The following is a 12,194-nucleotide window of genomic DNA, read 5'->3' as shown; positions in this document are numbered from 1 at the left end:
TTTGTGTCTGCAGGGTTGTTTCCCCCCACCAGTGGCAGAGCGTATATCAACGGCTACGACATCTGTCAGGACATGGCTCTGATCCGCCGCAGTCTGGGGCTCTGTCCTCAGCATGACGTACTTTTTGATAACCTAACTGTCAGAGAGCACCTGCTCTTCTACGCTCAGGTATTTACTAAATTAAACGCTCAATTCTTAGAGCATTATTAGACAGACAGGTGCTGACATTTTCCTTCAGGAGAGTATTGTTTAATTTGTGTGTTATCTGTTTGGCATTTAGCTGAAAGGCTACTCCAAAGAAAAGATTCCAGATGAGGTGGACCGGATCATCCGTATCCTGAACCTCGAGAACAAGCGAAAGGCTCGCTCAAAAACTCTCTCTGGAGGCATGAGGAGAAAACTCTCTATAGGCATTGCCCTCATTGGAGACTCCAAGGTAAAAAACTGAACATCTTTATTGTCATTCATTTTGTCCCATGCTGCCTCCTCATCTAATCCTAACTTTATTTATCCCTAGGTGGTGATGTTAGATGAGCCCACGTCAGGTATGGACCCATCAGCACGACGAGCCACCTGGGACCTTCTGCAAGGGGAGAAACGCGGCCGCACCATCCTGCTCACCACGCACTTCATGGACGAGGCCGACCTGCTCGGCGACCGCATCGCCATCATGGCGGGAGGAGAGCTGCAGTGCTGCGGGTCACCGCTGTTCCTTAAGAACAAATATGGTGAGTGAACCAAAAGGAAGCAGCAGGTTTAGAAATATGTTGTGCAGTTATTAAGTCTCAGTTCAGTTCTCAGGAGAAGTCTTTCTTTACATTCTTTATTAAAGTAGGGAATATACACACATTATTGTTACAATGATTTATTTCCTCTACTCTCCAGGCGCTGGCTACCACATGGTGATAGTGAAAGATGCTCTTTGTAACGTGTCCGAGATCACCCGCCTCGTGCACATGTATGTTCCTAACGCCACACTGGAGAGCAGCGCAGGGGCTGAGCTCGCTTACATCTTGCCCAAAGAAAGCACCAGCAAGTGAGTTGGTCAGGTCTTTGTTCAAGAAATATTCACTATGACACAGCAGAAAGCACAAAGGGGACTTATTGGGAGGGAAAGACCTTTTGATAATAGAAAGGGAACCTGCTGAACAGACAGTTAAAGTGTGAAAGGAGTCAATGGATTAGAGAATGTTTTAAAATGGATCATTAAATAAAAAAAAAAACACTTTCACACTGAGTTACTAAATTAAAAAAGGATTGTAAGAGTTTGGCTTTTCTTTTTGGGTCTGTGGATTATACTCTTCCTCGTCTCACTGCAGGTTTTTTATGATAATAGCCATCTCTCCTTTTACCTGCTTTTAAAGCTGAAAATCAATACCTCTTACATATTAGATTTTGTGTGTGTGTGTGTGTGTGTGTGTGTGTGTCGCTCAGGTTTGAGCTGCTGTTTGCTGAGCTGGAGATGAACAGAGAGGAGCTTGGCATCGCCAGCTACGGGGCTTCAGTGACCACCATGGAAGAGGTTTTCCTCAGGTAGGCGGGACCTGGAATGGGTGAATGTGATGGTCTTTCTGATTTTCCAAATCGTGCAGCTGACTGCACGAGTAATAAATAGTTAAAGCCAATGTGTGTAAATCATGGTGGTGTGAGCCATGTAATGAGATACATTTTATTTTTAAAAAGGTGGTTTGTTCTGTATTCTGCCTGAATTAAATCCTGTTTTAGTAGCTCTGAAAACATCTGTCATACATCTTTTTTGGAAATTCTGCTTTAACACAAATCTTTAGTGTAAAAGAGACAATTTTCAGTTTCCTTTATGTCCAAACCATTACTGTCGCTTACATGTCGGCTTCTGTTCACACATCTCAGTCCCAGCGGTGGCTTGCTCTCTGAGCTGTTATTTCTACTCTCCAGCTGAGTTTAATATGTGTAACTCTGGCAACACACGTGAGAGCAGCTCCACTGAAGACTGCCATCCCTGCACACTTTGTCAACTACGATGAGTGTATGACATTGTAATTGGGGGCTGCCAAGTACGTTTGTCTCTTAGGCCTCATTATTTACAAGTCAAACTGAGAGTCCACGAGGGTGCTCTGGCCATAAACATGACATCAAACATTACACCAAGAAGAGCTGCTGTTTGAACATTTGGTCGTTTGGTGTCCTTCTGGTATTCTGCGTTCTGCTGCCAAAAAAACAGACAAACTCATCGGTTAAATAGTAATGCTGCACCCATTAAGACTATCATAATTTAGGAGTTGTTAGTCATTTCTAAAACATAAAAGATAAAAATATTTTTAAAAATCACATGTTCTTAGTTTGTTCATTTATTTGTTAACAATCCCTCCATTAAGAGGAAAAGGAGGGATGCACTGACCGACTATAAAGATGTATCTAGGCTAACTAATGCAACCCATATCTGGTAAGATGAGAGCGTCTCATCAAAGTAAGATCTGCCCGCTATTGTAGCTGCCTTGATTGGATGGCCTCCGTGATTATGAATTGTAAGACCCGAAAATACCTTTTTTTCTTCAATCAGCTTTTCAGTCTTTCTATTTCATAGTGAGCTGCTGAGAAGAAAGAAAATAGTCTCTCCTCACACAAAATACTTCATAGAGATGTCTTTTTCAGACCTATTATCTGTGAGTTGTTGGATTACAAGATATACATTTGTGTGTTCAGGGTGGGAAAGTTGGTGGATTCCAGTTTGGACATCCAGGCGATCCAGCTGCCTGCGCTGCAGTACCAACACGAGAGACGCTCCAATGACTGGACCACAGACGATGCCAGCAGCATCAGTGGCATGACCGACGTCACTGACTTCACAGACAGCGGCACACTCATCTCAGAGGACTGCTCCAACATCAAGCTGAACACCGGGGTGAGACGAGAAGGAAGCTAGTTAAACCCTAAAGCGTGATTTCTGCCTTTTATTTACATCACTCACATTTCATCTTCCCTTTCTTCTCCTACCAGGCCAGACTTCACCTGCAGCAGTTTTATGCCATGTTCCTGAAGAGGGCGCTGTACAGCTGGAGAAACTGGAAGGTGATGGTGGCCCAGTTTCTTGTGCCTTTGGTCTTCACTGTTGTGGCCTTAGTTGTTGCACGCAGCATCCCTGATCACGGGAACGCTCCTCATCTGAGGCTGGCCCTCAGCCGATATGGTGCCACCAAGGTCCCTGTGGCTCTGCAGCCTGAGCCGGGTCCCCTGGCTGCTGCTCTGGCAAATACATACAGCTCACAGCTCTCTGCCCAGCTGGGCCAGCTCGTCAACATCACTGGTAAGTATCATGACATAGACAGTGTATGACATAGAGTAGACAGAGTATTTACTGATAATATGCTTCTTTTTCCCTGCTCCCCATCAGACTTTACAGATTACGTCCTGAATCAGGCCGATAAAGAAGGCGGCAGCTTTAATGAGCGCTGCGTGGTGGGTGCTGCTTTCCGTGGCAGCAGGAATCAATATCCAGAAGCTACGGCCTACTTCAACAACCAGGGCTATCATACACCGGCCACAGCCCTCATGATGGTGGACAACGCTCTCTTTAAACTTATAGCGGGGCCGAATGCTTCCATTGAGACCGGGAATTACCCCATGCCCCGTAACCTGTCTGAATCCGCAAAGAGCCAGCTTACAGAGTGAGTGGAGGGAAGGTTGGGAGCAGATTAGGAAGGTTCAGAAGAATTTTTGCATGTTTTTTTTCTGCCAATGATTGTGCAAAAGTTTGACATTTTACCATGTGATTACTGTTTTAAGAAAAGACAGGAAAGCTGAGGTTTTCTTTCTGAATATCAATGAAACCAGAAATCTTATGTTTCTAAGTTCTCGTGCAAGTCTCCCAGAAGTTAAAATTTAAAATCAAAATTTAATTGAGAAATAAACAGGAAGAAGTTCATCTCCTATATTGAGGTTTGCATAGAGATGCACAGAGTATTATCCATTCAGGAATCTTATAAACTGTCTTGGTTATAACTGAATAGCAAAAGAAGCAGTGGTGTTTTATAGGATTGTCTCTCACTTATATTAAATCTTTCTTTTTGTTCACCATTTCTTCAACCCCCTCTCATCAACCCCTTGTCGCCTTCTCTTCTTTTTCACTCCCCGCTCTCACCCTCTTCCTCCTCCTTCAGGGGAAAGACAGGCTTCGTCGTGGCCATCAACCTGATGTACGGTATGGCCTCTCTGTCCAGCACCTTTGCCCTGCTGCTTGTAACAGAGTCTGCAATCAAGTCCAAGCATGTGCAGCAGGTCAGCGGAGTCTACCTGTCTAACTTCTGGTTTTCTGCGCTGCTGTGGGACCTCGTCAACTTCCTGCTGCCCTGTCTCCTCATGCTGGTCAGTAGAACATCTCGTGTTACCTGCCTGGAATAAGAAACTGACACGATCTAGCTGTTCTCATGATCTCATGTCTTAACTTGTTTTTACTCTAAGGTGGTGTTCAAGGCATTCGGAGTGAAGGCCTTCATTGACAACAACCACCTGGTAGATGTGTTGTTGATGCTGCTACTGTATGGCTGGGCTGTGGTGCCTCTTATGTACCTGCTCAGCTTCTTCTTCTCCACCGCCGCTACTGCCTACACACGCCTCACCATCTTCAACGTGATCTCTGGCACGGCCACCTTTCTGGCTGTCTCCATCATGACCATCCCAGGTGAGAGGAGGCACTGATGCAAACATGTCTCAAATGAAGATATTGACCAGAATATAACATGAGACTAAATAAAACCCTAGCTCTCAGACTAACTCTGTGAATCCTAAAACATAAAAGTCCTGATACTTAAAGCCCCCTTTTTAAACCCAGAAGTAAAACCTGCTACACAAACCCTTAATCCAAAATGTGTGCAGCTTATCAAAGTATATTTAAGTTGCATCCAGGCCTTTTCTTCTTCTTTCTATGAAGTTATCAATGTACATCTTGTCTGACTTTCTGATTGAGCTCCTTAGAATAACATTATGTGACACTGGTAATTCTTGGCTGTGGATATTATATAATTGATTAGTCTCCGATCCTGTACAGCACTCAAGACGTAGAGACGCAGGAATCCCCCATCCTGATCATAAATTCATGTTTAGCTGAATGAGATATTTTCAGAATGAATAAAAGACATGGTTAGAGCAGCTTTCAAGTAGCTAGCTTGTAATGTAATGTAAGTGCTCTTTTGTGTTGAATTTCAAAGTGTATACTCTAAGGATAAAAAGTGACTCCCACACTTTCAAATTGAGTTGCTCCCACAAAATATAAATATCATCCGGGACATGGGCCAATTTTATTTACGTGCTGTTTGGAAGGATTCCGTTTCTATTTAAGTAACAGTGTTTGTGTTAAGCTGAAAACATCTTGAAAGCAGTTTGTGGATTTCACAAAGGCAATAAATAAGTTGCCTTCTTTGTCAAAGATTAAGGTTCACTTCACAGTTTCCTTGCCTCTTGCTTGGCCGCGCTCTTTGTGGTGTACAATTATCTATATCTGTTTAATAGAAAGCTAATGAGAGACAGTGTTGTAGCTACTCCTGCTAGTTGATTATGATGGCAGTGTGCAGAGAGGGGAATGGAAATGATCGGTAGGAGACATGTGGCTGTAACAAATCTATGCACTGAAAATGAAGGATAAAAAAATGGTGTCATCATTATTTCTTTTGAATCTCTTCTGCAGAGTTGAACCTGCAGGACCTGTCCCGCCTCCTGGATAAGGTGTTCCTGATCTTCCCAAACTACTGCCTGGGCATGTCCTTCAGCCAGTTCTACCAGAACTACCAATTCATCTCATTTTGCACCTCTAGTAAACTCAGCGAGGCTTTCTGCAAGTATTTGAGTAAGTACAGCCGAGAAGGAGTGGGGAACAACGTAGGATGATTGCTATAAAACAACAAAGAGCAGGTTTATTATCTAATAATATCATTTAATAATTATATTGAAGATGTAACTAATGTTGAGTCATACAGTGGGTAGCAGTATTACATAAGCATAAGAATAAGTTGGATCTTTCTCATAATACAAAACTCTTTACTGTATCACATCGTGTCATATTTTTGTTGTTTAATATAAATAAATATATGACTAGCGATTGATCCTACAACCTGGATCGTTGCTCTGTCTAAACCAAAGACAAGCCAGATTGAGCAGGTACTGTGCCCGGGCATGATTGCTCCTCCCTCCCCTCTCCCCTTGCTTGTCTGTGTTCACATTAGTAGCATTGTTCTGTGCCCGAGTACACTTGCGTATGTACACAGTCTGATACAGCAGGTGGCAGTATGCACATAGTTGGTTTGCAAATCCACCAAAAAGCATAAAGAAGAAGAAGCAACCATGGCAACCACTCGCGGGCTGAGTACATCCTGCTTACTGTGGATGTTTTTGTTATTTCTGAGAAGCCAACAACGACCCTCTTCCTACACACACATCAGTGCAGCTCAGAGGATGAAACTGGCTCATGTTGCGCAGATACGACGGTTTTTAAAGAGACAGGAGCCGTTTAGAATTCCACTGCCTTGTTTGAGCATGGATGTGTTCACATCTCCCGCTGACTGTACTCGAGTAAACATGAATCGAGCCCGAGACCACCTCTAGGCGGACTCGGGCACAGTACCGGTCTTTGGGGTCAAGCATACTCTAACCCGGTCCCAGGTCCCTAATTTGAAACCACCCTTAATCTAATTCCCCCTCTTAAAATTCTGAAACAAAATCCTAGATTCATTTTGACAGATTTCTTGTTAAAATTCTGCACATTTTTCCCTGATGATTTTTCTCTGTGTGTTCCTGATTGTAGACATCACGTACCAGACAAACTACTTCTCCATGTCGGAGCCTGGTGTGGGACGCTTCCTGGTGGCCTTCTCTATTCAAGGTGTAGTCTACATTATCCTGCTGTTTGTCATCGAGCTGCAGTGTGTCCACACTCTGCGGCGGATCCTCACCTCGCTGGGCAGAAGACGGAAACAGGTAGAGAGAGAATGTTTCCTTAGTTTATCTGTATGAGGAGAATTTCAAATATTTGCTTGCAGCGTGTAGGGTGTCTTTCTCTCGTACAGTATTTCAAGTGTGCTTACATATATTGAAACTGAAGCCTCCAGAAACATCTTGATGCGTGCTTGTGGATCAACAAAGGGCATTTACAACCGCTGCTTGTAAAAGAATACTTCATGAAGCTGAAGTCTTATAAAAGTCTCATTGAAAGACAATTAGCGCTTTGATTTATGAGTAAACAAAGCAGCGTGAGACAAATAACAAAACCCTCAACAACAAATCATTTGGCCCCTGAGTACACATAGATCAGTTAATGAACCTGCAAACTTATTCATGAAGCCAAGCAGAAGAGACTTGGATTTAATTTTGAGAAATGTCTTTCCAAAATGGATAAAACAGATTATATATATCATGCAGTTACATCAGCACTTCATCAGACAAAAGAGACATTAAGCTGCTTCGGTAGGCTCTTCAAACCTCTGATTTCTATCAAAGCATTGTGTTTCTGATTTAACTTCAGTGTTTATTGAACTCTATTTCAATACGTTTTGCACATATCACAACAGCATGACTTGGAGGTAAAAGAGTCCCTGAACTGTAAAAAAAAAAAAAAAAAAAAAAGGTCAGAAAGGTCAAACATTCCACTTTACAATGACAGAGAGTGGTCTCCTCAGTTCTCTAACGCTTCATAAGTGTTGGTAAAAGAAGAGGTTATGGAACAGAGTGGCAAACATGACCCGGTAGCAACTTTTTTTGAAACTGGAAATGTCTCAGTTTCAACATTTGATGTGTTGTTTTTGTGCAACTTTTAAATTACTCTGTTTCTTGAATCGTCACAATCCGTTTCTATTTACATCGTGAACAGCATCCCGACTTTTTTTAGGAAACAGTGTTGTTTTCATTCCAATTTCAAAAAGATCAAAACCTCTCCAGCTGATTGATGAAAACACTTTGTGAAACTGTTTTTAGTCTTCTGTCAGTCCCCATTTTTGGGACATTTTGGCAGTGTCTTACACTTTCCATTTGTGTTAGTTACCTCTAATACAGGACGCAGCACTTCTCCCAGAGGACAGGGATGTGGCCGATGAGAGGAAGAGGGTGTGGGAGTGCCAGCCGATGGTGGAGTCCATGGTTGGTAGCCCCCTCGTTATGCAGGAGCTCAGCAAGGTGTGTAACACAGAATGAGTCTTTTCCTTGTATGTACCGGTATGTGTTTTAAAACGCTGTAAGAGAGTGCCTCGGTCTCGATTAGTGCGCGTCTCTGGGAGATATAACAAGGTGGTACAGACTCAGTGTTATCTCTCCTCCTCAGGTGTACAGCAGCGGGCAGAATCTCCTGGCTGTTGACAGGCTGTCTCTAGCTGTAGGGAAAGGAGAGTGTTTCGGCCTCCTGGGCTTCAACGGAGCCGGCAAGACAACGACCTTTAAGATGCTGACAGGTGATGAGACTGTTACCTCTGGGGACGCCTTCATTGATGGATACAGCATCTTGAGGGACATTAAGAAGGTAAGAGCAGGGACAGATGGAAGCAAAGGACACCTCAAAGATAAGTCCATTTGAAAAGATCACTGAATCTAATCTTTGGATTGCAGGTGCAGCAGCGTATTGGTTACTGCCCTCAGTTTGACGCTGTGTTGGATCACATGACAGGAAGAGAAACTCTCTGTATGTATGCCAGACTCAGAGGGATACCAGAGAGGTATGTGTCTGGCTGTGTGGAGAACGTGTTGAGGTCACTGCTGCTGGAGCCTCATGCTGACAAACTGGTCCGCAGCTACAGGTATGCAGACTGTGGTGTGATGCAGTTCTATTTATTAGCCTGAAAAATCGCTGAATTATGTAGAAGGTAAGTGTGTGTTTAACCACATGTTTTTATCAACGTGTACAGTGGGGGAAATAAGCGGAAGCTGAGTGCAGGCATGGCTCTGATTGGTGGACCTCCCGTCATCTTCCTGGATGAGCCTTCGACAGGGATGGACCCTGTGGCCCGAAGGCTGCTGTGGGACGCTGTTACACGCACACGGGAGTCTGGAAAGGCAATAATCATCACTTCTCATAGGTGAGCCTTATAGTCCATATTGTGTGATTATCAGCAGTGTTCTTTCTTTCTCCAGTTCTGAAGAAAAGTGCAAAAATATTTTGCATTCTCTTTTCTTCAACTGATTTTCTTCAAAGATCCACAATCATAACAGAAGTTGTGAGGATGCTAATTAATACCTTTACCTGTCTCACCAGTATGGAGGAGTGTGAGGCCCTTTGCACCAGACTGGCAGTGATGGTCAACGGTCAGTTCAAGTGCCTCGGGAGTCCTCAACACCTTAAGAGCAAGTTCGGCAGTGGCTACACGCTGCTGGCTAAAGTCCACATGGACGCTGATTTGGAGGACAGCGACCTGCTGCTATTTAAAGACTTCATTGAAAGCACTTTTCCAGGTCAGACGCATTCAGTTTACAGATTCTAAGATTATTTTTTGTGATCTTTGTTAAACAGTCAGGACACTTTTTAGTGCTTATTACGTCAAAGAATAACAAATAAAACATAACCATGTGAATTTTCTCCTGCTACAGGAAGTCAACTGAAGGATGCCCATCAGGGAATGGTGCACTATCATTTGACTGACAAAACACTTACTTGGGCCCAGGTAACTTTATCTATACAGAAAACAGTGCAATTCTGCAAATATGCTGTTAGAGCTCCCTCTAGTGCACAAATGGTTTATTGCATCCACTAAGGGCAACGGTGATTGAACTGCTTTCTATTGCATCCTTTTTTTTGGATGTTGTCAAAGTTCCTCCTTAACATATCTGTTAATTCAATAATTTGATTCATTTTTAGGGCATTTATTTATTTTTATATTACAAAAACATAATTCCAAGTGTCACGATTAGCTCTGAAAATTATAGACTAGCTGTGTGTGCACAGGGTCAGAAAAATAATGAGTGTGCTCAAAGGAGAAATATTTAACTTGAAAGTATGTTCTTGACACAAAGCCTTAGATTACACCAGATATGCATCAATATCACAGCTTACATTATCCTTCCTTTTCTCTACGCCCGCTCAGGTGTTCGGCACTTTGGAGGCAGCCAAAGAGAAATATCGTATTGAAGACTACTGCGTGAGCCAGATATCACTGGAGCAGGTGTTTCTCAGCTTCGCCCAGTTCCAGCACTGCATGGAGAGTGGGAGGAAGTAAGTGGAGCGAGGGATCCGTCCATCCATTGTCCATTTTCTACTGAGTGTGTACAACGGGACCTGTGCGACTCGCCTCCGTCACAGCAGGCGTGCACACGAGCTGGGGGAACAACGTGCAGTTTATCTCCTGCTCTCCATTTTTACCTTGACCACTAACACACGGGGCCAGTCGCCAAAAAAGAAAATAATAATCAAACGTCAGCATTTCTACTACTGTATCACTGTCGCTGCGTCTTCATTGGGTCATTCATGACATGTCATGTTATTGTCGTTGCTGTTTATCGAGGAAGTCTGAGGAGTGGGATTATGATTCTACCAAGTAATGAACTCTGAATACTGCACCTTTGTGAGGTCAAAGACAATGACAGCACTCATCAGATAACGTCCACTACTCTTAATCGTGTGACCGGGTTTATTTGTGTGTGTGTGTGTGTGTGTGTGCACCTATGAGTGAAGAGCTTGTCTTTTTTTTTGTTATTTATGATTTTTTTTTTTATATATCTTGATTATGTCACCAAGAATTTGTGCTTTTTTTTGTGATCATTAATCTCGTCGCAAGAGAATGAACCACTCCATTTGATACATTAATGAAATCGTTGCACACCTTTGCGCCTTATCTGACTTAATGAGAATTCTTGTTTCTTTCTACATGAAATGCCTGGTTATCCGTAGGAGTATCTTATTGTTGTTGCCAGATGTAAATAATAATGTGATGTGTTCATGGTACTAAAAAAAACACTTACTCTTCTGGCCGGTGCAGAACATTTACTCATTTAAAGACTGTGTGGTTCACATTAATGAATGCATGTGTCAAATCTGCAGAGTGCATGATACTGAGGGGAAACTAGAAGGCCGTCCTCATTGATAAATAATCCTCTAAGTACATTAAGTCCAGCCAGAGTGAATTTAGTAAGCCTCCATGTTTCAGATCTCTTGAAACAATCATTCCATTTTTTTTCTCCTGCAAAACAAATTTCAGCAGCAGTGTGTTCCCATGTGGATATCCAGCTAGTAAAGTTTACATGGAAGCAACTGTGACAGCCAAAATGTGGCTGTGGTTGCAGGAACACGAGACAACCTTAAATATAGTTGTGTCAGATTGCATGTGATTGATTTGGACCTAGAACAGAAACTGCACTGACCTATGAGGTGGGTTTTTTTCCCCTCTTGCAGCTATGCATTTAACCCCTGTGTGTGTGAATGTGTTAGTGAGAGATGCACAGAGAGAATGGCAACACATGATTCCTGCATTTATCCAGACTTAGACAGCGCTATGATAGTCCTTACATATTAAACACAAAGAGATTGTTATTGTGCGATGGACACTTTGGACTTGCTGCATCATCTATAATGTAGATCTGCTCTTGTTGGGAACGCCTGGAAATGCAAATTAAAAAAAGGAATGGGTAACACAAAAAGATGCCTTGTTGAAGGGAAGACTAATCCACTCAATGTTGAGTCCTCTTTTATTTGGATATGCTAAGATGCTGAATCCTATTTCTTTGCAATTTGAAGGACTTGTGCAAATCTTTGTGTTCTGTAGGAACACTTTGAAAATCAATTCCCCACAAATATATGTTTTCCTCCATGTCAACGATCCCATTTATAACCGAGGTGGAATTAGCATTGAGTATGAAAACATTTATTCTCCAGAAAAACAGCCATTGACTTCACAGCAGTGAGATGAATGTATTTCCTGTCTTAAACGAGTGCAAATAGAACTCAGAAACCAACTTTTCTTTTCGTTTTTTTTTTACAGCGTCTTATGATTTGAACAGTTTCTTAAAGTCACCAGATGTGTGTTTAAAAAGAGACTGACATTCCAGAAAGGCACAGATATGTTGCTTTTTCGACTTTGAAGGACTAAACCTTTCATTTAAACTTTTGTTACATGTATTTCTTCTATTTGCACAATTTCCGTCTCATTACATGTATGACTTGAATCATCTGCAATGTTAGATTATGTAGTTTGAGGAAAATGGAAAAACCAGGTTTCGGGTGCTGAAATTGAAGGAGTGATTTATTGCTGAAA

The 12,194-nt window shown here is 42.5% G+C and overlaps 1 protein-coding gene across 1 annotated transcript in view; it reads left to right on the top strand.

The window, feature by feature from the left end:
• abca3b (ATP-binding cassette, sub-family A (ABC1), member 3b) overlaps positions 1–12,194 on the top strand; it is a 29,187-nt gene extending 16,993 nt beyond the window's left edge. The window contains exons 13-31 of the mRNA XM_061065620.1: positions 14–168; positions 281–436; positions 518–728; positions 886–1,036; positions 1,435–1,533; positions 2,683–2,881; positions 2,977–3,283; positions 3,371–3,644; positions 4,137–4,341; positions 4,438–4,657; positions 5,660–5,818; positions 6,773–6,945; positions 8,002–8,136; positions 8,282–8,476; positions 8,563–8,750; positions 8,859–9,029; positions 9,206–9,402; positions 9,538–9,611; positions 10,032–12,194. Coding sequence (XP_060921603.1) covers positions 14–168; positions 281–436; positions 518–728; positions 886–1,036; positions 1,435–1,533; positions 2,683–2,881; positions 2,977–3,283; positions 3,371–3,644; positions 4,137–4,341; positions 4,438–4,657; positions 5,660–5,818; positions 6,773–6,945; positions 8,002–8,136; positions 8,282–8,476; positions 8,563–8,750; positions 8,859–9,029; positions 9,206–9,402; positions 9,538–9,611; positions 10,032–10,163 — 3,401 coding nt within the window. The 3' untranslated portion in view covers positions 10,164–12,194. The remainder of the gene's footprint in view (positions 1–13; positions 169–280; positions 437–517; positions 729–885; positions 1,037–1,434; positions 1,534–2,682; positions 2,882–2,976; positions 3,284–3,370; positions 3,645–4,136; positions 4,342–4,437; positions 4,658–5,659; positions 5,819–6,772; positions 6,946–8,001; positions 8,137–8,281; positions 8,477–8,562; positions 8,751–8,858; positions 9,030–9,205; positions 9,403–9,537; positions 9,612–10,031) is intronic.

Source organism: Labrus mixtus, chromosome 20 (genome assembly GCF_963584025.1).
Source record: "Labrus mixtus chromosome 20, fLabMix1.1, whole genome shotgun sequence".
Taxonomy (NCBI): Eukaryota; Metazoa; Chordata; class Actinopteri; order Labriformes; family Labridae; genus Labrus; species Labrus mixtus.
This window is presented reverse-complemented; position numbering and strand designations above follow the sequence as displayed.